Source organism: Macrosteles quadrilineatus, unplaced genomic scaffold, assembly GCF_028750875.1.
Source record: "Macrosteles quadrilineatus isolate MER2022 unplaced genomic scaffold, UCM_ALF_1.0 Scaffold_7__1_contigs__length_78375512, whole genome shotgun sequence".
Taxonomy (NCBI): domain Eukaryota; kingdom Metazoa; phylum Arthropoda; class Insecta; order Hemiptera; family Cicadellidae; genus Macrosteles; species Macrosteles quadrilineatus.
In genome coordinates, this window is record NW_026542600.1 from 564,035 (window position 1) to 590,056 (window position 26,022).

Sequence of the window (26,022 nt, forward strand, 5' to 3'; positions counted from 1 at the left end):
ACTATGATGGCTAATACTAAGACAGCTGGAGAGTGAAGCTCGAGACAGAGTACAGGCACTAGCCACTCGTATGACGGAACTGTGTATAACATAGTAATTCCAACCTGGGCTGCCGGCGGCTACGTAAGCTTAGTGTAGGCCTACCTTCCCATGCTTTCGTTCGTTACTATGCAGCGGCGCGTATGACATCTGTAATATGGACATACGGTACTGATGTAAATCAAGAGATGCAGGTGATCGATCTCTTCACTTATCAGATGTTGAAGATAGCTTCTTTTATGATGTTGTACACTAAATCCTGTATCGAAAGTGTCAAGACGAGACTTAAAAAATAAAGAAAACACCAGCTAAGATGAAAACCAAAACTGATATCAAACTCTTGAAGCCAAATGTTCAAGTTCAAAAACCTAACAAAATCACTCCGCTGAGGCTTTTGAAGGAAACCAGAGAAGAAGATCCATAAGATTTTCCAAATGTAGTTATAGCCAAAGCCATAGTGTTGAGGATATTTGCAAACACTAGTCAGATCTACTTACTTTTTTCTTTTGATTCATTCAGTTTTAAAATAAAACAGTTGCGTAAATAAACATATTTGTGTTTGTAATCTGACTAAAATTGTTCAATGAAAAGCGTTATAAGAAAACTTCTATGCTGACTTGTTTTCGAGCCGCAAAACGCGTTTATACAAAGTGATTGTGATCTAAATGTCTAGTTAAATGTGCGATTAGAAATATTCTTTGACAACCAAACAACTGCTTCGAAACTAGTCGCCTGAGACTAAACTAGGATAGACGACATAAACCTATTTTATATTGTCATATTTAGAGATTTTCCCACACTAAGTTTTCATCTACTATGGCCAGACTAATGATAATACATAGGATATTACCTTGACCTGAATTTACAAACAACCCTCGTCCTGGCTTGTAGGGCAGGGCAGTGTTAAAACTACTTTGTGATGGTCCATTCAAGAGGCTATATTTATATCGTATTGGTATATTCACAAGATACAGCTGGAAAGGGATTAAAAAAAGGTAAAAGTCAAAAAGATTATACCTTTATTAGAAAAACTGTACCAGATACTAAGGTATGAACACCATGATTGATTTACATCCTGTGTTGTCACAAACTATCACAACGTTACATTCAAGCTAAGATGAACACACATCGTAATCTTAATCGTGATGGTAGAGACATTTCTGTGCAGCTCTAGGCTTGGATCTGGTAAACTACAAACCGTACGATTATTGCAGTGGAGTATTATGGACCAAACTGCGTATAACTTTCACTTAACCTAAGGTAAAGAACAAAATTACACCACTCTCCCCTATTAACACGACATTAAACGAATGGCAGTGAATAAATTCATAGCGGTAGATGAAAAACACAAAACTTAAAGCAAATCAATTACATGGACGTGAGACATTTTTTATAAAGTGTTGAAAATGCTAATAAAAAAATACAAATCTTGAAATAAAAAAACTATGAACAAATTATGCAACCTATGCAAGGCAAATGATTTTGTTATCAGACTATGTAATTTTGTCTTCATTAAAATAAAGTTAGTTTCAAGAAATAGCCTACATTAGAGATGAGTGGTATAAACACTCCTAAGGTAACCAAAGTTTTGTTCACATGCCTAAAACAAAATGTCTTGTTGCATAATATTTAAGAAGAAATGAATACAAAATGAATGAATTGTTGACAATCTACAACATATTTACAGATAGTAAAATCCTCCAAAATATCTACTAGCGTATAAGAGAATTTATAAATCTGCAACTACAGAAAAATAGATGGGTGATTTGAAGAAACATTTAGAACAAGAATGACTCGTTTGTTTCCTCATGAACATTGTAAGGGAATACTTGTAATTTTCTTTTCCACCGCTGAATCTATCCTTAACTGTGAGTGAATATTAATGGGAGTTGTGAAGTTTGGTGTATCATTCCCGTGCTGTTTTTATTTTTATTTTTGTACAATAAGAACATTGTCTTCCTTTGGGCCCAAGCACAAACAAATTAATTTTATGTTACTTCATATTAGAATTAACTCCTCGCTAAGTTTTATGAGAATATATCAATAAGCAACCGTTAAGATAAATAGTAGGTGCTTTTTTGGGTATTTTGGTCTTGAGTAAAAAGAAGACACGTTCAACCAATGCTACATACACTAATGTTTTATACAAATGCACATAAAATAAGAGACAGCCATAAAATACTTAGCAGGATATTCCTTTGACATGTTTCCTGACTAGATTCATCTGTAATAACATGTACAAACACAGATCTATGTCGCTAGAGGCAAAAGATAATATGTGTTTGCAAGAAATTTATTAGTAAACTAATAGAAAATTATGACATTAGGTTTAAGAAGGGCTGTTGTTCTCATTTAAACTTGAAACACATTTTCACTAATATCAATTTAAGAATCAAAAGAACAAGAATCATTTACATTTAACAGCATTGCTTTATAAATTGTCCTGCCTCGTCAACATGAAATTGTACTCGAGTTCTAATGACACATATTTGTACATAATTTTAGTAACTATGTAAAAAGGCTAATGTTACTACGACATCTTCCAGGAAAAATCAATGATTTACAGTAAGGGGAAGAACATAAAAAAATTACATTGTCATGGCTTATTTCTAATAATATTTTGATACATACCTAAACCTTAATTGATAAAAATGCAGATTTCAGCATGTATGAAACAAAGACTGTTCTAGACAATACTTTACAATCAAATGTTTTTCTAAAATGTTTTAGATCAAGTTTACGAGTAAACATAGATTGTTATTTTAAGAGTTTCAATAAGAACTTTCAAACATTTTTCGACCTTAATAAGCTTTGTTGTGGTACAACAGCCAGGTATGAACAATTTTATAATCATTTCAACTACCATATTTATATTGTAGTGTTTTTGTGGCCTGTAATTTATGCATGATAAGTAAGATACACTTAAACTAAGGTTATTTTCTCTTTAGATAAAAGTAGCTCATATGGCAACAAAGCATATCCACTTAATATAACTATAGTAAGAAATATAAAAATAACTAATAGAAAAGGATAGTACTGGGTAAATGGTGAGAGAATTTGCTCTAAGCGCTATTGGTGAACTGCATTATTTCGCTCCTGGGACTTTGCTAAGGACCTGAAACAAAAGATTATTTTAAGTTCATGATTTCAAAGGACAATTATTTCAATGTCACAGTAAGATGGACTTATCATATTGCTAAATGTTCTGTTATGGGTTTTTCAGACTAGCTTGGTGGCTCTAAAGCCAACAACTCAGAAGTCTAAGCTGATCAGTATAGTTGTGTCCAGTTTCAGTTTCATGTTTTTTTATATCACGTATTTTGTTGTGTTATGCAGTATGTATGTAATCCATTTATAAATGAATGGTATAAATATATATCCATGTAAATATGAAAAGTAGGGATAGACGAGAATGGATTTTAAGTTCGAGATGAGATTCTTTGTTCTCAACATTAGTTTCCCTGTATCAGCAACGAACTCATTAAACCTATTGTTATTAAAAAAAGATTTTATCGAAAATCAATTCAGGCAAATGGAAATTCGCTAAGACAACAGGTTTGCTGTGGCAGGGGTATTTTTATAATCTCGTCTGGAAAAAGTCTCAGAGCAAAGAGTCAATCTCGCTGGAACTAACAAGATTATTTTAATCTCACAAATATCTAAAAAATTCCAGGCCCGTCGATCCGTAACTAAAAGAAAAGACTTCACTAGGTATGTTAAGTTAGATCGGGTATTTAGGTGAATGCAGATATTACAGTCACTTGAAAACATGAGGAGTATCTTACCTCCAGAAACAAAGTGTAGTGAAAAAAACCTAGGTATAGGAAAAGACCTACCTTAAAATTAAAACAACTATGTCAAACCAACATCAGACAAAACAACCCACTCTGGCTCCCCCTTAATATTTGTCTTACTTTTCCCACCCTGTACTTTCTAGTACAGAGTGGGGAAAGTTTCTTTTCATATTTATATGGATATATATTATTTATACCATTCATTTATAAATGGATTACATACATACTGCATTACACAAAAAAAATACAAGTGATATAAAAAAAAAAAAACATTAACTGAAACTGGACACAACTATACTGATCAGCTTAGACTTTCCCCACTCTGTACTGGAAAGTACAGGGTGGGAAAGGTAAGACAAATATTTAGGAGAAGCCAGAGTGGGTTGTTTTGTCTGATGTTGGTTTGACATAGTTGTTTTAATTTTAAGGTAGGTATTTTTCTATATACCTAGGTTTTTTTCACTACACACTTTGTTTCTGGAGGTAGGATACTCCTCATGTAGCCTCATGCATGCCCTTGCAACCCCCATCACCTCACAGTTCTGGTTACTATTACCAGTTCAGTTCTCACCTTCAATTAAAGAGCTTTTGCCCTTCTTCATGGCTTATCTTCCGTAACAATCTAGTGCCAGTAGAGCCATGTGATCAGTGCCTAACAACAGGTGTAAGCAACTTAAGCTAGCAGAACCTCAGTCTTGTGGGGCTCCAATTATCGAGTCTTGCCTGAGCTTCAAGGATTCTACTTGGGCAGTCTTGCCTAGGATAGGAAGCTCTATCCGAGCAGTGTTACCTGGGCAATCATGCAGCCCTGCTCAGACAAGTGGGGCTCTAACTGAACAGTCCTGTATTGCCTTGATGGGTTCTACTTGGGCAGTCTTGCCTAGGATAGGAAGCTCTATCCGAGCAGTGTTACCTGGGCAATCATGCAGCCCTGCTCAGACAAGTGGGGCTGTAACTGAACAGTCCTGTATTGCCTTGATGGGTTCTACTTTAGCAGTCTTTTTGGGTTTGGGGCTCAACTCGAGCAGTCTTGACCAACTTAACATGCTCTAGGCCTAATTGAGAAGTCCTGCCCAAGCTGGAAGGTCTCTAATTGAGCATTCTTGACTTAAAGGGGCTCTCCTGGAGGCACAATTTTTATTTCAGGATTAGTTTTGCCAACAGTGTCATTTGAATGCTTCTGATTGACCAACGAAGGTTTACTACAAAAAAATAGTTTGGTTCATAAAATAAAACTATAAATTTCTTAAATTTAATTTTATAATGATGTAATTATAAAATTAAACTGTCATAACCTAACCAAACCAACCAAACTTGCTGATAATGAAAAAATTTAGACAAAAAGTTAGTGTTACTAGCGGGATTCAAACCCAGTACCTTCAGAATATCAGCACGGCACACTATCCACTAGACCTCCGAGGCCAAAGTCGTACCACTGCATCGTTTTGGTAATAGTGTTCTCACAATTGATTGGCATCAGAAGCCTTCAAATGACAATGTTGGCAAAACTAATCCTGAAATAAAAATACAGCCTCCTGGAGCATACTTTTAAAATGCTCTTCTTCTTCTTCCAGGGGATAACTGATGGAAGTCATAATTATCTCCAATATAAATATACCAATTCACAATTTAGGAGACCATTTGGCAAATCTGAATCCACATATACACCTGCTATCACTTAGCACACTTAACACCTTCAGGAAGAGAGTATTTGATAGAATATGTATATTTCACATAAAGAGTCAAGAATAATGGATACTCACTTTGGAGAGGTCAACTCCGGTGAGCGCGTGGACTGAAGGCGGGATCTGACTGACCAGACGGTTCACTTCCCCGGTAATGTGATCACTGCCTCCCAGCAAGACAATCTCCTCTGTCTTGGCCAGTGGAGCACTTACTTCTGCAGCAATCTGAGACGACACAATAAAGGTTATCACTCAGTTGCAATACAAAGTGGTATTATTCATTTGACTTTATTTATAAAACAACTGATTTTTCAACATTTTATATGCTCACATTTCAAATGACAACTTAAGAACAAATTTTAGGCTTGATTTTAATAGTTTTTAAGTTGATTTTAATAAACATGAAATGGTCTGTATCTGAATTATGTTAACTCATTCAAGGTAATTACAGTATCAATGGAACAGTATGTGGACGGAGAGTATTTTGTGTTTACCGAGCAGTTTTGAGTTTGTCAATGAGCATTGCGCATCCTGACCTCTCAACAATGCAGCTCAGTTATAAAACATATTACTTCTACGATTTATTACATTGTGTTACAACTGAAATCAGATGTTTTGTTGTCACTTAACAATAAACAAAATATAATGTGCTTTTTGTGAGAAAAGTGTCTTTTTATATTTTGATCAAATTTACACACTTAGTTAGACCTGTGCATTAAACATTGTCTCTTGTTCAAAAAAGTGCCACTTGCCTCACTAGTATGCACAAATAACTATTTTACCCACATGATATTACAATAGCACTGGTGAATATACACAGTGGCGGTCCAAGGGGGGGGGATGGGAGGGATATATCCCCCCCAACATATTTTATATTTTATTAGCGAACATAAATACTATTAGCTTGAGCATATTTTAGAGCTCAAATTCATACAAAAAATCATTTTTAGGCTTTAAATTCCACATTTTCCAGGAGGGGATCTCTGGACCCCCCCTTTTTTTCTGGGGGATATTCCGGGCCCCCCCCCCAAATGAAATCCTGGGACCGCCACTGAATATACAAGACCAAAATTACTGTGGCCTAAGAAAGGGAAATTCAGCTGCAAGCACAAATAAAATCTTAAAATTTAATATTAAGTTTTATCTTAAGATGATAAAACATCTCGAAGATAAAAGATTTATCTTATTCTAATAACTGGGTTGTGTTGCTAGGACTTCGGTGCGGGAGGGACAGGTTCAATCCCCGGCACATCCACTAAACATTTATTCTCTTGTGACTCTCTCGTGAAATGCCACTAGAGTAGGAAAAAAAAACATGTAATGGAGATTGGAGCTTACCTTAGGCAGGGCGTCCAATACCAGAGACATGATGGCTGCGTCACCGTACTGTTTATACACTTGAGCCTTCACTCGCATCCTCTCGGCATCAGCTTTGCCCACACACTCGATGGCTTGGGCCTCAGCAGTTCCCAGCAACTTGATCTTCTCCCCTTCTGCCTTGGCTGCTTCCACTGCTTGCGTTCTAGGAGGAAAAGATATAAAGGTTTCAATAACAAAACCCTCCATGGCAAAAGCCTCTTGATAAGAAATTCATGTGGTAAACACTCTTGAATTTAACACATTATTTTGAATGAGTGAACCACTAAAAGAAATAAATGTTGATTATGAGTCAAATTCTTGTATATCCTTGAGACTCTTACAATAAATGTGAGCTTTAATGCATTTGGCAGTGTTAATTTTTCATCCTCTCAAGATTTTGGTAATGAGGAAAATTGACCTTGATGGTAAACATCTGATCATCCCATGGCTGGTGTTCTACAACAGTAACAATAAACAGTTTTTCCTACAACTGCATGGAATGACTATTCCCACTCGTTAAATCAGCTGATTTCACTGTTGGCGTTCCTACAAAACATAGGCATAATTGTTGCTGAGTAACTTATTGATGACAAATGGAAAAATATGTTACCCTTCGGCAGCCAAAATCTATATTTTTGAACTATTAATTGCTTGATCTGGGCATGACTGCTGATGTCAGAGAGTAAACTATATATCATTGTGTGCAATTACCTTTTACCCTCTGCGATTGTCTGAACCTTGTAACTCTCAGCCTCGGCAGGTAGTCGCACCAACGCCTTCAGTTCTCTATCCTTCCTCTGTACCTCTTGCTCTTCTACTTCGATTTGCTTTCTACGCTCGACGACTTCGATTTGTATTTCTTCGTTTCTGATCTTCTGGCGTACTTTGGCGGCTTGAAGTTCGTAAGCTAGTTGTGCTTCAGCTTTCTACAAAGTAAATGTGTTTTACATTTCCGAACCAAATACGATATATATTACACAGGCCAATGAAATCAGGTGGTGAAAAGTACTAAATTATCTATCTGATTCCTAATGATTGTACTTACCGCAGTGTTGATTTCCTTGTCGAAATTTGCCTTTTGTAGCTTGAACATTCTGGAGTTGTCTTCTATCTTGGTGTCAGTGTTGTACTTTATGTCCATTGCTGACTTCTCACATTCAGCTTCCTACAATTATAAGAAATGTATAAAAAAGTAAAAAACAACTCAAACAGATCTAACAACAAATTAAAAATTAAAATACTGAAAGAGAACTACATACGAGAATTTATCATTGTATTGTAGAATTATTTCAAGTCTATTCTATGAAGGCGTTTAGAATTTTGAGAGACTAAAAATTTATATTTTACCATAAAGTTAATTAAAAATATAAGAAGCAACCAGTCTAGTGGATAGAGCAGAGGACGTGTCTAGACATGTCCTAGAGACCAGATTTGAATCCTGCCTTTCACCTTAGGCTTTAAGGCTTTAGCAATGCCTTGATCTGGTGGATTGAAATCCCAGAAAGAAAGGATAGATATTTCATAGGTGAAGGACTGTCTCTAAAACTGGAAAACTCCTTCTACTAGGAGCAAATATGTATGCACAATCATTTAGTTAATATTCAAAACTTCATTAACAAAACAAGCCAAAACAGCCACACTCCTTTAGAAACTTTGCAAAACAGTTAGCAAGATATTTTACCATCGTGATTAAGAACTTTGTCCTTGGGTTAAACGGTTTATTTTCATTGTTAGTTTTTATTTTGATTACGCTACTGGCTACTGTACTGAAGTTCCTCTACTTGGGAAAAACTAGAAGACTTGTATTGTAGGAAGCTTTTATATAACTGCTTTGGAGCAGAACTTAAATAGAGACACACTATTGTATTGTAGCCTGTCGAGAGTGAATTTACTTTGGACAAGACAGTTAGTACACTTGTACAGTTGTAGCACACTTTTGCAGAAAATTCCTTTTAGTCCTTCATAGAAGGTCCACAGAAGCAGCCTGTTACTAAAATGGCCACACCAAATAAGTGCCTAGGATGAGAAGCTAATGTGTGGCTAAGGTGAGAGTAGTAAGAATGAGATGGTAGCTTTATGATTGGTTAAGAAAGATCAGCTGTTTCTTCGGCCATTCCCTGAAAGCCCAATGGATCAAGGACGCTAGGTTAACTTTCAAACGATAAAAAGCTACTGAATATAGGTTTTTTCCGTATTGAACCTAGTTTGTCGGTAAAGACAACATTTCCGTACTTGTCAAGATTGATGATTGTAATAGGAAATATTAAAGGTCCTGTAAAGGTTTGTGAAGATTAATATTAATGCACTAAGCTGTCACTTGTTTGTCCATCTACCAGATTAATAGATAGTACAACAAAAAATGATCTACTTACTCTAATTCCAGCGTCCCTGTTGGCCTGAGCAACACCGACGTCAGCATCACGTTTGACAGCTGCAGTCTGGGCTTTACCCAGCGAGGACAAGTATTGCACATCATCATAAACATCCTTGATGGTAAAGGACAAGATCTCAATGCCCATCCTGCCTACATCTGGGGCTGCAACTTCACGTACTAGTGCTGCAAACTGGTCTCTGTCCTTGTACACCTCTTCTACAGTCAATGTTCCTGAGACATCATAACAAACACATAATATACATCCTTGATGGTAAAGGATAAGATCTCAACGCCCATCCTGCCTACATCTGGGGCTGCAACTTCACGTACTAGTGCTGCAAACTGGTCTCTGTCCTTGTACACCTCTTCTACAGTCAATGTTCCTGAGACATCATAACAAACACATAATATACATCCTTGATGGTAAAGGACAAGATCTCAATGCCCATCCTGCCTACATCTGGGGCTGCAACTTCACGTACTAGTGCTGCAAACTGGTCTCTGTCCTTGTACACCTCTTCTACAGTCAATGTTCCTGAGACATCATAACAAACACATAATATACATCCTTGATGGTAAAGGATAAGATCTCAACGCCCATCCTGTCTCATCATACAAAATATTATATATGCCTGTGTAAATAAATGATTTTTCATTTCATTTCATTATAAGTTCTAAATGTTAAGATTTAAAATTTTGATCACTATGTAATTGTAAAGTGGTAACTAAGATCCTATGTTGAATTCCTCATACTGTATTAGGATATTACGTTATAAGGCTGTGATGTAGGTGTTTACAGTACAAGCATGATAGTTCCTGTGCAAATACTCTAAACACCTTCCTGGGTAAGTTGTGTACAACACTTTGTAGAGACTAACATAACCATAATATGTCTATAATTTTGACACTTTGTAAACATGAAGTACTCAAATTTCATACCTGTTTTTATATTTATCAGGCAGCAGATTTGAGCAAATTTCTTTCCACTTGTCTATTATTTCATGGGGAATTTCACAATATTTTCTATTGTAATGCATTTTCTATTACAGGTTAGTCAGTAAATGAGCACTCGCCAATCAAAATGATTCACACTATTGCAATTCATGCATTGTTGCGATGGAGAAGTATGTGCTGAGGAGGGGGGAGGTAGCTTTGTCAAAAGTACCTATACCATTGTTGTAGCATATTGCAAAACTGACCCGTAACTTTATTGTTGTGCTTCAGCTAACTTTACCAGTCCTTTTCTGTAAAAAAGAACTTTCTAGGCTAAAAAGAGTACAGAAATACGCTGCTTACTGTTTACTGAGTCAGAAACATTTTTCATGAACAGTCAGTACCAACCTATTACACACACATATTACACAGCAATATGCAATTTTCCATATAGTATATCTTATGGTGGTTTTAATAGGGACTAAGACAAACTTCCTTGATAATAACAGGACAAGAACGGCAACAGAACAGTCAACTGACCCAGAATAGCTCTCAAGTGGCCCTCCAGTGTTTGCAGAACTGTAGACTTGATTTCCTTCACACTCTTGCCCAGGAACTGTTCAGAAGCAGTTTGCAACAGTTCGTCTGCCTTCATGATCTTACACTGGGCGACCCCAGTCACTGTGAGAGGAACACCTTGCGACGTCTCCACCATCTCACACATTGGGTTCAGCGTCATAACCTGCGACACATCAATCATTCAGTCGAATAACTAAAGCTCTTTGTAAGCTATCAAACTTGAAGTTGTAGGCCTATTTACTTCCGTCTTCAATCAACATTTTTCTCAAGTAGATGTTTTGATCTTAGGCCATCATCAGCACTCGTCGTACACTAGATTCACTTGCATTCTCTCTGTGTTGGAGTTGTAGGAGCTGTGTCGGTTGTTCTAAGCATATTTATTTTCACACATACATATAAATGACACAAATGATAAAAAAATTTACATGGCCTTGGGTCTGTGGTAGCACTCATTTGTGTCCTGAGCCCGCTCATGGCGCTCATACATGCGCATATTTTGTCCTTAATTTTTTATTGTCTGTGTTGTGTCTATATTTTCGTGCGAAAATGTGTGTGAAAATACAAAGAATAGGCAACACAGCCGCTAAAACACCAACAATATTGCAACGGTATTGTCAGCCGAGATGCAAGTAAAACATCTTTGCCACCAAGACTGATAATCGAATATAATATAATAGGTTACGTACCTTATTCCGTCTTCAGTCTTAACTTAGTTCTGTCGTGTCCGCCGTGTAACCTGCGTCGGTTTGTCCCGTATTCAATGTGGCCGGCCTATCGTAATTGTTTTTGTAACTATATTTATGTAAAATGTGTAAACTTTATGTGTCGTCAACCTGCATGTATACATTGATGAAGACTTACGTCGGATATTTGACCATATTCAATTGATGTTTTAAATAAGGATTTGATAATGGGACTTTGTTCCCGAAACTAGTCATCCAGCATTGACTAAGTTAAGACTGAAGATGGAATAAGGTACGTAACCTATTATATTATATGCAAGTAAACCTAATGTAAGACAAGGAGCTGACGATGACATAAAGTTATAATAGGTACTTCTGAAAAATGTATATTGATGACACAAGTAAATACAATATTCAAGGTAGTAAATGCAATCAGTAGATAGCCTACTGCCTAATCTTTTTATTGTTTTTAAATCTTCTGAGTAACTACCCTCTATTTGTACTATCTGTTTTCCTTTATGATTTCTTGTTTCTTGTTTTGACTACTATAGTTCGGCCGCTTAGAAAACGACCTGCATTGGTTAATGCTAAACCAATGCTGGAGGAGGTCGCTTTCTAAGCGGCCGAACTATATACACTTCTATTTGAGTGGTTTTATTTTGTCATATTGCAGCTTTAGATACTGTAAGTTGTTATGTTTTAGGGGGATTTTCTCTATACCAGATCCCGATACGTAGTGAAAACCTTTTAAGAAATCTTGATGAAAAATGTCTACAATAGGCTAATCTCTTACCAGGAGTACATTAGGGCAATTAAAATGTAACTTACGATCATAATACAAACCTCACTCTCCTCATCTTTGTATCACATTTTTCCCACTATTGTTTGCCCATACAAAATATGTACAATGGAGGTTGTTGAGTTTGTTTGATTGTTCAAATTTTATAGTACAAAATTTGTCAACAGCGTTGTGCCAGTTTTACAACTTGCTTTTGCCAGGAATAGATTTCCTTCTATTATATATTTACTAAATTGTAAACAAAAAACATTTAAGCTTAAACAAACAATAAGTGTTTAGAGACTTACCTCCAATGAGAGATATTGAACATCGGTGACCAGCCACCAGGCCCAGGCCCATCCTCCAACTATGGTGGACTTCTTTTGGGACCCACAGCAACCCCCTGCAACACAGAACAAACCCTTGAACTAGAAATGTGCCTTTCATACTACTTTACTTCATATTTCATCAACTTTACTTGAGATGTTACTCTAGATTTCAATCAAATCATCTGAAATATTACAAATCCTAAAACTTTATAGAATGGATAATGTGCAGAGTGCGGAACATAATGGGGGTCTATAAACTTTTTTTTAGAGTGCATTTTTGGGGATGGTATGCTCTATCTATGTGATTTTATTATTGCGGAAATGATCCATCTTGATTTCATGACTTTTTTGAATTAAAAAAAATCAAAACGTCTTAAAAACTTGCATTTTACCAATAGAAATGGAAAACTTTCCAAATAAAAGTCTATAAACTGTTACAGTATTTTAAACACTTGAACTTTTAACGATTACTTTTTTAAACAGGTCATTGATCTGGTTCACTGCCTCCCCTATCTCATCACTGCCTTGCCCATGTGATTTATACCAAGATGGTTATGGCATAGTTATATTAAAATTTATCTAATTCAACGGTACGGTTATGAATCATTTCATATTTAACGGTTATGAGAATATTGTAATTAAAAATACAACTTCTTCAAACATACATTTTGCATAGGTACACATTAAGTATCATATTGAATTCGGTCAACGCAACTCATCCACATGCTGTTGGAGGAAATAAAGTCAAAGAAATTAAAGTGTAACATATTTACAAATATTTTATACCACCGAACATTTACACAAACATAACAACTAGTTAAATCGCACATGAGTAAATCAACTTGACTCATTAGTTAATTTTGCACCAACTTAAAGTTCATCTATACTATAGGAAAAGCAACCTTGTTCAAAAAGTTGAGCAACAAAAATGCTGAGTTATCCCCAGACCACATATTTTCCACTAAATAAATCTGACGATACGTTTAAAATAAACCTTGGCAACCACAAAACTGCAAGATTTCTGATACCAAAAAAACATAACAGACATAAAAAATAATTGGTGAACATTAAAACTTGTGATTGCAATTTTTTCCCTTCAAAGTAATCCAAAACAAAGTAATTATAATTGAATATGTTCAAACAAATGAAAAATTTAATAGCCCAGCTGTTCTGTTACAATGATTAAGAGATTATCATTATCATACTTTAACCATATAGCAATACAGAAGTATTTATTCAGGGTGTTTCTTAGAATGTATACAGGTGCTACAGTTGTTAGTCCAAATATAAAGGGAAAGGAAAAATTAAATATATTATTTATAATTTTTGAATATTTGTTCTTAATAGTAAAATAAGAGCATAAGATTTGGATTCACATTGGTCCAGAAGTTACATACAAATTGGTGGGTTTAAAAGCTACCCACCATAAAAACATATATTCAGGTTCATCCCTCTCCAAAAAAATTTAGTATATTAATTTAAAATGCAATGGACTAGTTGTGTGATGCAGTGTTAATCATGTGATAAAAATAAAACTATAAAAAACAATTGAACCGAATTTTTCTTGCCTTAGATAGGTAAAACACTACTTAAGCATAGTGGCTTGACAAAACTAGGGCTTGTATAAACCTGAAATCCTTTATCACCGAGGAAAAATATTTCTCTGCACCTGCTACAGAAAGTAGACAAGAAGAACAAATACAGATGATTGAAAAAAATCTGTTTATATTAGACTATGTGACAAATTCACACTAAACATTCTCGGAGATTCAATTAGAATATTACAAACAATATTTGATTTTCCTTATTTCACACATAATATGTCAAATATAAACTAATTACTGACAAATAGAGAACATAATTCAAACAATAAAAAATTCATATCAGTATTCTTAAAGGTTATCTACCAATCTAACCATTTTACTACACAACTGCTCAGAACTTCATTGAAAAATTCAAATTCAATATACAGTATACACCAATAAAATCACCAAATGTATCGACTCAAATGTATAAAATGTTGGGGAGAGCAAGGTGCATAATTATATATTATATAGCAGAAAACTGGAATGAAACCTATAATCATTGGGAGGAGCTGAGATAGATGCAAGGTCAGTTACAGAGATAATCGGTTATCTGGGGCTTGTCTCAGTCAGTGTGTAGAGTTGAGTGTTGTACTACCATGGTTGTGTCTACAGATGCAGGACTCTACGCTAAAACTAAACACAAACTTAGGTAAAACCTGATGTAATATTAATTTTTAAATGTTGTACAATACCTCGATAACAAATCTCTAATGTATTATCTAACATATGGTTGGCTTCTTATAGGGGTTTGCAGTAGATATTTGGGGTAATATAAAATTGAAAGTATTTGAAAATGACACTTGATTGAGTTATTGAATAATGTATAGAATGTAACAACTATCACATGTGATACTTATATAATTCTATTTACTTATTTTTCTTTGTTTTAATCTTGCTAAGAAAAATGTTTATCCAAATTTTGCAAAATTAAAATTTTAAATGTAAATTTTTAAAAAATTCATTCATTCCATTAATCATACCAATGCATCAAGACTGTATTTAAATGTTATTTTCATGGATACTGTATTAGTAATTTACCTAGTTCTATTCAACAAAAAGAGGCATGTGGCATATTTACAGAAATGAATGTACATCATACCGATACATCAAAATTACATTAACACAGATAATAACTTGGGTTTATTACTATTTACATTATTGTTTCGGATTCTCCATGAATATTTCCCTAGTATAGCCTAAATAATATGCAACACAATACATAATGCCTAGTTATCTGTAATCTCTACATTTTCCATGTATGTTAAAAGTTTAAACTAGCTAAATTGTAATCAGTATTATGAGCCCGATTTAATTCACTTAATGTACCATTTAAAAGTATTAAATCCCAGCACAGAATACATTAAACCTATCTTCATGAGGAAACTAAAAGGTAGATAAGGAAATGAAATAATCTGCTTGAAAGGTTGCGACCGCATCAAATCCAATTGCATTACCTTAAAGTACATTAAAGTACTTTTAGAGTATGCCAGGTGTATTCTAGAGGTATATTTTGACTCAGGAACATAATAGTGTAACATATTAAGAGTATTCATTTCTAACTCTTAGCTAGAATGTATTAAGTGTTAAGTGAAATGTATATTATATTGACCATTCTCACTATATACAGGTTGATTGGTATAAGTGTGCCAGCTGTTTTATTTGAAAGTTATAAGATATATCAACAAATTTTAAACGGTAACTTCCTTGGATTTTAATTTTATTAATTTTGGTCAAGTTGAAAAAATAATTTTAGCCGCCATTTTTTTAAATGGTCGCAAACTTTGATTTTTCTTATGGAAGACCCTATATTTTATGATTTCTTTAGGAAGTAAAGAACTGTATACAGAGTGGAAAAAAAGTCCCGACAAAGTTAAATACTTCAAAAAGTAATTAAGGTAGAGCTTTAAAAGTTGGTACACCGTTAATGGGCATTAAAATGATTTAAACACATTATTCAGTGATGTGCTAACTCCTCAGGGGGACGGCCTGCTAGGAGTCAAAAGAAAATCTCAAATGGAAGCATAAATTGATACATCAAATTAATCACCCAAGTAATATAAGGATGGATGGAAAGCATTTAACTTTCACTAAGGGTTTCCATTTGACAAACAAAACATTCTATTTCCCTTCAGACTTAACGTTTTCAACATTCAGTTCATAAACGAACCAATGACTTTCATAGGGCATACAATGTTATTGATAATAAACGGGGTATTCAAAGTTTCCAATGTCAATACTAACACTATCACAATCTAATCTTAGCGTTTCAAAGAACAAACAAACAAAGTTATTCAAGAGAATTCTACGTAAACCGGTTCAATATCACAGCTGATTCTCTGTGGAATACATGATGTAGTTTGTTATCATTGGAAGTTTTAATAATTGTCACAAAAACAGCCATTACCGTAGTCTGGATATGAATTCTGTTTTGCTGCATAAAAAATTAAATAAATAAAATTATTTGCATGATCATGGTTGTTAATCATAAGGGATTAACGGGACAATAGTCCATACTTTTTATTAATTTTATGTTAACTTAAGGAGTTTTATTTGACACGTGAAAAACGCAACTGATGTGGCAAACATAGCGACAATCGGTGATTGAAGTACTTAATAATATCGTTAGCCCAAGAATATTTACTGTAAACACACGAAATGGATTACCACAACATTGATTCGCACCAATCTATCTCTAAACTAGGTCGCTAACTATGTATTACAGCCTCAAACTTCATAAACGCGTTGCTACATGAACAGATGTTTCGTTACTTGTATCTTGAATTGTTTTATTGCTGTCAATATAACATACTGCTGAAACTGATTCTTTTATAGATTCTGTCTACGAGTGCCGAGTCTCCCGAGCGCCGCGTCTCTCCAGCGCCGAGTCTCCCTAGCGCCGAGCAGGCTATCTGGCATAATCTGACAGTTTTGACAGCCGCTTTGGAATTCACAAAAGCAACGGACTGCGGTAAAGGCGTGTGACCAATTGAGCATTGTAGACAATCAGCACTGGAATGACGTGCGAATAGTCACTTCGTTAATTTTACATACATTTCATTGCAGACATAATACGTTTCCAATTCTAAATCAACATTTAATGAATATTTATTAATTCAGCTTACCGACTCTCGTACTTTTGAGATGCTCGCACTTAAACTTGAATGATTAACCTAACCTTTACTGCTTCACAGATTAAACTCATTGATACCATTTTAAAATAGAATGCAATAACCCTCGTCACTTCTGCATCACTGAGCACCCTTTGGTTATTTGTGGCCTCGGCGCTGGGGATACTCATTTGCCCTCGGCGCTGGGGAGACGCAACGCTTTTATATCCTCGTCCTCGTATTTTAGTTAACTGCAGTGAGCAGAAATTTGCATTTTGTTGTTTCCCGGCGTGACTTGACGAGTTTAGTGAAGAGCGAGGTTTACATGCGATTTTTATTATTGATCCTGGGATCCCACATTGAGACCCCTAGCTAGATGATGTGACGATACGCAGGTACGCCTCTGGTAGAAATGAAAAGTGAAAGAAAGGTGACGATGATACGGAGTGGAAGGTGGAAGGGACCGAGGACCGTTACCCGAGGCAAGGTATAAGAGGCCGTTATTCGCCGCAGCCCAGTTCCCATTGACCTCTCTAGTTCATAGTCAGTGCTTCACACACACACTAGCCGAGGATTACTACAAGGTAAGGCTAATTACTCACAACTTATACTGTAAGATCACTATGGTGGCGATAGTTGGACAATTTTAGTTTGACGTATTTTATAAGTTAGGGTCGCAGATTCCGTTTGTGATTGACATTTTGCTACTTCAATTGTTTACCTACATCCTCTAATTATCAAACCTCCTATATAAATTTTAACGCGGGGAAACATTCACAAATTGTGCATTTTAATGTGTACAACACTTGTCTCTAAAGCGTAACGTATACCCTTTTATATTTCAAAGACGACTTAAGCTAAAAAAACATTCCAACAAAAAACATTATATGAAAACCCAAATAACATAAACAGAATTCCGTTCCATTCATTGAAGAAGAATTACATTGAAGAGAATTAATAGATTATTGAACAGTTAATTAAAAATATTCTAACTACAGTATGTCGTTTGTATATCCATAACAAAATGAGTGATTTATCCCTAATCAGGCTTCAATTACTGTTTATCAATAAAAGTAGCCAATTAGGATAGTTTTATTTGAGATTTGCTTTATATAATAAAAAAAATCTTTCTTCTCTTGTGTTGAAATTTGACTGTGGTAAAAAATTCAACTGAAGGTATATTAACTGTTAAATTAAAATTAAAATCAAAACAATTTTTTAGCAACTTGATCAACAGCACCTGGACATTTGAAACCACTCTCGAGATGAGTCAAAAGCTAGGGGGCGAAGCCCTAGGGAAAATAACTATTTTAGTTGTCATTCGTCCCTTCGATGGATAATAAACTTAAAAAATGATACCTCAGTTTCAAAATTAAGTGGGACGGTTTACAAAGGGGTGTTAGAGAAGAACCCCTTATTGGATGAAGTATACAGAAAACAATACAGATTCATGTTGTGTTTGACATTGCCTAAAAATACTGTAATTGACGACGAGTTGACATTAAACCAGTTATAAACTTTTAATCACAAAATAAATACACAGGTTTAAGCAATGCTTTGAGCCAATGAGACTTTATTCATTTTTTGTAGGTTGTACAATACAGTACTGTAATTAGTATAGTTATTGTGTTACAGTCCACCCTATGGCGGTTGTTGATTAATTTAGACTGACATTACGTATGCAAATGTACGCATACAGTTATTTGAAAAATACTGTATTAGATTTGTTTAAGAGGTTAGACAATTGTTTTTTTAAAGTATTTGCTCGAATAATCCCGTTGAAACAGCGTTCTTGGCTGATTAGACCGTGTATTTAGAGATAAACCTTTCATAGACAATGTATAAACTTAGTTACTTGTGATTTTCAACCAGTCTTACGTCGTATGTTGAGTTACAAACCCCTTTTCTGTCAAAGGCTCAATAACAATTAATTGCAGTTTGTGTAATGTTAGTGTGACGGACACTGCAATCAACTTATCGACCAATATTTGAAATGTTACGCCAAGCGTTTAAATACCGAAAGTATAAATTATAATCTATAATGGTAGACACAAACGCAAAATGTGAGCTCTTCCATTGAAAACGCCCCAGCGCACTAAAGGAGCATTTGGAAAAGTCTTGAAAGTTCTTTAATCTAGAATAATAACAAATTTAAAAGTTTTTAAGATCTTACAAAATAACCCAACCAATTTAGCATAACAATAGCATGAACTATTATAAGATATTTTGTACTAAACTCGTTCATAGAGTTTCTCTTTGCCAGGTAAAGACAAATTCAAAAAAATTGTAAGCAACTTAAAACGCAATAATTAAGGTTTATGCATATGATGCAATCTTTTGTTATAAGTTAGTTTTGATTGTTGTTAGCATTCTAAAATGACTTTAAATTCTACAAACCATAAAAGACTGATCCAACCCCCCCCCCTCATACCAGACCCCAACCTTACAACCCCCCCTCATACCAGACCCCAACCTTACAACCCCCCCCTCATACCAGACCCCAACCTTACAACCCCCCCTCATACCAGACCCCAACCTTACAACCCCCCCCCTCATACCAGACCCCAACCTTACAACCCCCCCTCATACCAGACCCCAACCTTACAACCCCCCCCTCATACCAGACCCCAACCTTACAACCCCCCCTCATACCAGACCCCAACCTTACAACCCCCCCCTCATACCAGACCCCAACCTTACAACCCCCCCCCTCATACCAGACCCCAACCTTACAACCCCCCCTCATACCAGACCCCAACCTTACAACCCCCCCCCCCTCATACCAGACCCCAACCTTACAACCCCAACCCCCCCCCCTCGTGATTAAATTATGCCACGATTATGACTCTCGACCGAACTAGGTAAATATTTATAACAACAACGAAGGAATTCTGATATAACGTGGCGAAAAAAACACGCCGGCAAGTGGCTCAAGACTCCATAAACTTTAATTGTTGTATTGGGAATGATGTTTGAATGAGAAGCTATAATACTACGGTGAATTCAGAGACCCCCTCTATATATCACTCATTACACATTAAAAAGCAGTACATATCGTTTCCTTCAGTTGGTTTATCATTTATGATTCTAAAATAAACATTGACTATAGATCAGATAAACGTTTGAACAATTTGGTAAGAAGGATCCACCAACGCTTTATGTCACTAGAACTTTGGTGATGTCATTATGAAATAGAAAGTAGAAACTTGCTAAACGAACGATGAGATATAAATAGAAACTTACACAAGTGTTCTAATAATACCGTTTGATAACATGGAGGCGCTAGCACGAATGAAAAGGGAAATCGTATTTCCATAAATCCTTGTTTCAGAGATGTTGCAAACGCCAAGATTAATAAACATATATTGAATCACTGGGCTCGTGAAAAAAATTCACCAAGATGTAAAGGAATATTTTTGTAATATAATTTACTACCACAAAGATAATTTATAACTTAACCCGTTAAAAAAACATGTGAGTCTTCTAGACATTTTACTGGTCAAATGTTCAAAAACTTGTTCTTTAGAAGGAAATCAGATGTATTCACGACCAAACATAAAATGACTATTGATTGCCAAACAAGTGGTTAACTGCAATATTTATAAATTATCAACAATAGCAATTATTGGTCTATGGAATAAAATAACATTTAAGATGGAAAAAACCCAGTTAACAACGACGAATGCACCACGTATAAGGAGTTAAAATGAAATAACATTGATTAAATACAACATCATTGATTAATTATCATACACAATTATAAGTAGCAAGTGAATTTTAAGCTCGAGATCAAGCGTAATACTAACAACTATACATGAAACGTTTAAAAAATTTGTAGACCGAGCAAAAAAATACAAAGATTTTTCTACCGTCTTGAACTATTTCCCATTCGATAAATTAGCGTATTTAGCTGATTTAATAAAATAAATATGACTACATTACCTTAACATGAGAATTTTGAAAGACAATAAGACAAGACCCTGTTGGCAAATTTAGTTATATTTTAGATAATAAACCTATTGAGTTGGAGATTTCATTATATACCAAATATGTCTAGTTAAATACAGTTAAAGCAACCATATAAAAGCCACCAAAAACAACCAATAAGTCTTAAAAATAGATAAATAATAATTTTGATGAGAAAGAATTAGTTTTGAAGAGTTTGGTGAATTTAATCTTAACATCGATGTAAATCAAATATACGATTATAGCTAAAATTATTTAGTATTTAGCTAAAATTCCTGTTGGACATATAGAGTTTGTTGTCAGAGAAAATTTACAATTTCTACCCACTTATTTGATCACTTAGTGTTCAGTGAAGGCTATAAAAATTTTTTAATGAATATAACGGCTCAGAAAACCAATGTCAACTCATGAAAGTTATGGGGTACTTAAAAGACACAAGTACTACAAAATGTGACTTTTGCAACCTATTCCCAGAAGATAGCCTACTAAAGGTTTTTGCGGTACGGACGTTGACAGTAAAAGACAGGACATTGACTACGGTGTTGGGTCTAAACCTAAGGAATGCCCAGACCCCTCCACTGTATAATCTGCATACAGACGAGCATAGGCTAAGTAGGGGGCAAAGAACCGTTGATGTTGATGCTTACGTCAGAGTAGCAATCATCTGAGGCGGAACATCTCATTGTTTGCAATATACACGAGGCTACGAATTTAGAAGAAATTATTCATTTTGAAATCTATTTACTTACAAACTTCGCCATGAAAATCTGTTTAGGGCATGACTCTTAAGAGATCCACATTTCCCCATTGTATTAATACCTGATTTAAAGTAAACTTTTTCAATGAATATTATATGATTGTAACAGATATACTGCAATAAAATACTTTTTCGTACTGAAAGAATGCTGTTTTCATTACAGCGTTGTGGGGATAAAGTAGATATTTTTCTCCCTAGAGTGAAAAGAATAAGCCGTTGTAGAGGACATCAACTGTACATTTTATAGCTGTACAATTTATCCCCTGATTTTGCCAAAGAAAATAGTCAAGATTAACAAATATAATATAATCGTATGAAACATTTTTTTGTCCATTGTCATGTTATGTTGTACAATGCCCTGAAAATATACACTTTTATCAATGTTAAGACAAATAGAAATGTAAAATAATTACAGTAATGAAATAAAAATTGTTTTGGCGGACTAATACATATTGCTTTTTATTCCAAATAGCAGAGTGATATATTTTCGTTTGTAACGACAACACAAGAGGGAAATTATTATGGACGTTAATGTATTAAGCTTAAAACAATGTACAAAATTTACATTTGGTGAACTTTAGCTTAAAGATCCGGTGCAGCATGACGAAAAGTATAGTCTTTGGATAACGGACAAACACAAACAAACACACACACATGTATATGAATTTGACGGGTGGTGTTTTTGGCCTCTGGGGACATAAAAAAGTCAATCGGCGGTTCCAGGTCTTACAGTAAGAACTACGAATAGCTTATTCCCTATACAGAAATTCGCAAAAAATGTCCCAAAAAGGTAAAATCTGATGAATAAAAATCAGTAGTGAGGACAATGTACGGAGAGTAGCTTTGAGTGTCCTTGGATTTCAAGGTCCTTCACGAAGGCCACGGTCCTACCACAGAAGCCGCAGACCTACCACTACCTCACTACCAGACTACCAGTCCTGCTACCAGCATACCATGCTTCCTTTCAGGTAGGACCAGGAACATACAACATAGCCGCGATGCATAATACAACACACAACATTAGATTGAATATTAAATTTGACGCCACACTACATTATTTTGAAGAACTTCCCACGCAAGGATTTAGTCCAGAAAACAGCTGTTTGCCGCCAGCTTATTCAAATGGGGTTTCATTGCGTAATACTGTTCTGCAATGAGTTTTACCGGACACCAATCAGCTGATTATACTGTATTTTCGTGGCAATTAGTGGTTATAAACAAAAAAATAACCTCTCTCAGAGGTTATGACTAGTGATTTTTAGTCCTTTAGTTGGTGGAAATATATAAGGATTTGTACGGATTTAGTAGTATGGCGTAAACTATCGTACGTAACTCGTCCAAAATGTGTGTACCGGCCTCGTATGGTAATCCCGTACTCGACTTCGTCTCGCACGGGAACGACCACACTCGTCCGGTAAACACTTATTTTCAGGACTAGTAACGTAATATACTATTATACATTTAATATTGTACACATACAGTAATCAAAGACTTCAATAGGGATTGGTAAATAACGATTTTCATAAAATAGTCCATACAAATTCTTGTCCTTACGTATATCCAACAAAAAACAACAGACATTACATAATTTAACCCTTGTATATATTCGAATTGTCGACATAGGGAGGTGATTTCTTAGTAATTCGTATTGCAATAGAAATCAAATGCAAATGTGCCTTTTTTATAAAATACAGTCTTCTGGAGTTTCTTTTACAAACTAGAATTGAATTTGAACCATAGGTGTATAGATTTTAGATAAATAATGTTAATAATAAAACCAAAAATATGTAAAAATGTTTAGATTTTATCTTAAAACACCATTAGCTCAGTATATCAATTAGAAACTAAACACAAGAAGTGTGTCAGTGTTTTAAGACAAGTCGGGATGAAGAGGAAATTGTATGGATTGGGAAGTTATTGATGTACAAATTTACATGGAGCCGGCTGGTCTAGTAGTAGAGCGCGGGACTTAGGTCCACGAGATCCCGGGTTCAAATACCGCCCATCAACAAGGAGTTTATCTAAAGTTTAGAGTTTATCTTAAGTGGTAGTGCCGCACCTTCAAGCCTAGCCTGGAGTAACTTGAAAAGTAATTTCATAGTAGAACCTACTAAACAACTATACAAATTCAAAAATGCGTAATATATAAAACTCTTCGTTGAAGGTTTTGGACCTACGTGATATATTGCCACTACTGCATTGCTGCTGTTGAGGAGAGTGCAAACACAGACAAACTCTGTTGATAATGGATTAGACACGTTCACCACGCCAGGACTTTGCGTACGGAAACGTCTGTATTTCAACGTTCTACAGACCTCTACATAGCACGAACGAGGATTCTACAGCCAAGTTTTACACTTGTTTACTATTTTAAATCGGTTACATAATCTTTCTGAAACGTTTTTTTGCAGCAAAAACTCTTGTAGTTACTATGCGGTTGCGGTTCAGTCAAAACTCTTTTAGAGAATTTCCCATATAGGGAATAAGCTATTACCGTAGTACTCATGGTAAGACCCGGGACCGATTTATTTTTTCGTTTTGAGGTCCCTAAAAGCCCAAAACACCATCCGTTCCAATTTATGATATATACATGTCCGTTATCACGATAAATCGAGCAAAAATAATCAGATTTTGATTAAATTTCGAACAAACATGTAAAACTGCATTTGTTCGAACGAGTTCGCGAACCAGCATGATCGGACTATGGGAACCGAGGTTTACGGGGGGTTTTATGGGGTAAAAATAGGGGTTTCCCATTTTTGACCCTGAAAACACAAAATTTCGCAATTCCTTTCCAAACCATTTTGTAGAGCTTAAAGGAAAACAAATTATTTAGTATATTTAAGCGTTATTATGCGCCTAATGGTTACGGAGAAAATTCCAAAAAATTTAAATTTAAAATTCCTATGTTATTCTTATGGAGAATAAGTCAACTGTTTCATCAAATTTGGAAAATATATTCATTTCTTACTAAACTACAGTATTAACATTTTACAACAAAAAAAAAACTTTTTTACCCTCCCTGTTGCAGCAAACCTAAGTACTCGTGAAACTAATTCTATTTAAATAGGGAATAAATGTGATAATTTAAAGGAGAAATTTTAGTGTAAATCCAATCAGGCAAATGGAAATTCGCTAAGTCTGCAGGTTTGTTGCTATGAAGTTCGCTTGAACGCATGATTTTAACAAGAGAAGAGACCAATGCCAAGAATCGCAACTTCCACAATCACATAACGACATACAGTATTCAGAATCGATCAATAAAAATCTCCGGACTTTAGTGTAAACACAATATCCACTCAGTCACCCATCCGAGTAACATTAAAAATCAATTTACATTACATTTATCGAAATTTAGTTCGTAGCTGGCAACGTGATTACCATGTAGAACATTTCCACTGATAGAACCATTGATTTTGACTCGAATATGAAATTCACAAATTGTATGTAATACTCATACGAGGAAATGGGGGTTTACAAACACTTAATTGTGTTTATGACGACTTAACAACGCAGGTAAACATAGGAGTCGAGTAAATAAATATCATTAACAACTTTCCACTGAATGCATTAATTTGTATGATTGGCGCGGGGAGATTATAATCAGTAATTAACATCCTAGTAAGGGTAAATTATTTATTTGAAAATAATAATTCTTATGTTTAGGAGTACGTACGGCAAATAAGCTCAAATATAACCACAATGATTGCATACATCTGTTAAAAATAGTAAAATAAGATACCTCAAAAGTCTTCCCTATACTGATCATTTATGATATACAAATAATTTGATTCATACGAGCTAAATCTTAAAACTCCGATGCAAATAAGTTTGTATAATGTTTAAGTGGGTTTACAATTATATTATCAATGTGTATGTGATTATTTCGTTGAAAAACTTGCATTAAAAAAGAACTACAGTATCTCGAAAGTTTATTTAATCAAAAAAATGTTTCTCATGTTTATCGTAAAAAAAAAAAAACTCCCAAAGAACTAACATTCGTCGTCTTAGTTGTTCAAATATGAGTGTTAAATTACAATTCACAAAACATTT

The 26,022-nt window shown here is 35.0% G+C and overlaps 2 protein-coding genes across 2 annotated transcripts in view; one reads left to right on the forward strand and one right to left on the reverse strand.

The window, feature by feature from the left end:
* Positions 1–1,044: 1,044 nt before the first annotated feature.
* LOC128999116 (flotillin-2) overlaps positions 1,045–26,022 on the reverse strand; it is a 344,453-nt gene continuing 319,475 nt past the window's right edge. The window contains exons 2-9 of the mRNA XM_054425477.1: positions 12,533–12,627; positions 10,725–10,926; positions 9,250–9,482; positions 7,923–8,042; positions 7,589–7,803; positions 6,857–7,040; positions 5,597–5,743; positions 1,045–3,154 (exon numbers count right to left, since the gene is read on the reverse strand). Coding sequence (XP_054281452.1) covers positions 3,125–3,154; positions 5,597–5,743; positions 6,857–7,040; positions 7,589–7,803; positions 7,923–8,042; positions 9,250–9,482; positions 10,725–10,926; positions 12,533–12,627 — 1,226 coding nt within the window. The 3' untranslated portion in view covers positions 1,045–3,124. The remainder of the gene's footprint in view (positions 3,155–5,596; positions 5,744–6,856; positions 7,041–7,588; positions 7,804–7,922; positions 8,043–9,249; positions 9,483–10,724; positions 10,927–12,532; positions 12,628–26,022) is intronic.
* The window catches only part of LOC128997784 (uncharacterized), a 28,763-nt gene continuing 17,459 nt past the window's right edge, over positions 14,719–26,022 (forward strand). The window contains exon 1 of the mRNA XM_054423472.1: positions 14,719–14,788. Coding sequence (XP_054279447.1) covers positions 14,736–14,788 — 53 coding nt within the window. The 5' untranslated portion in view covers positions 14,719–14,735. The remainder of the gene's footprint in view (positions 14,789–26,022) is intronic.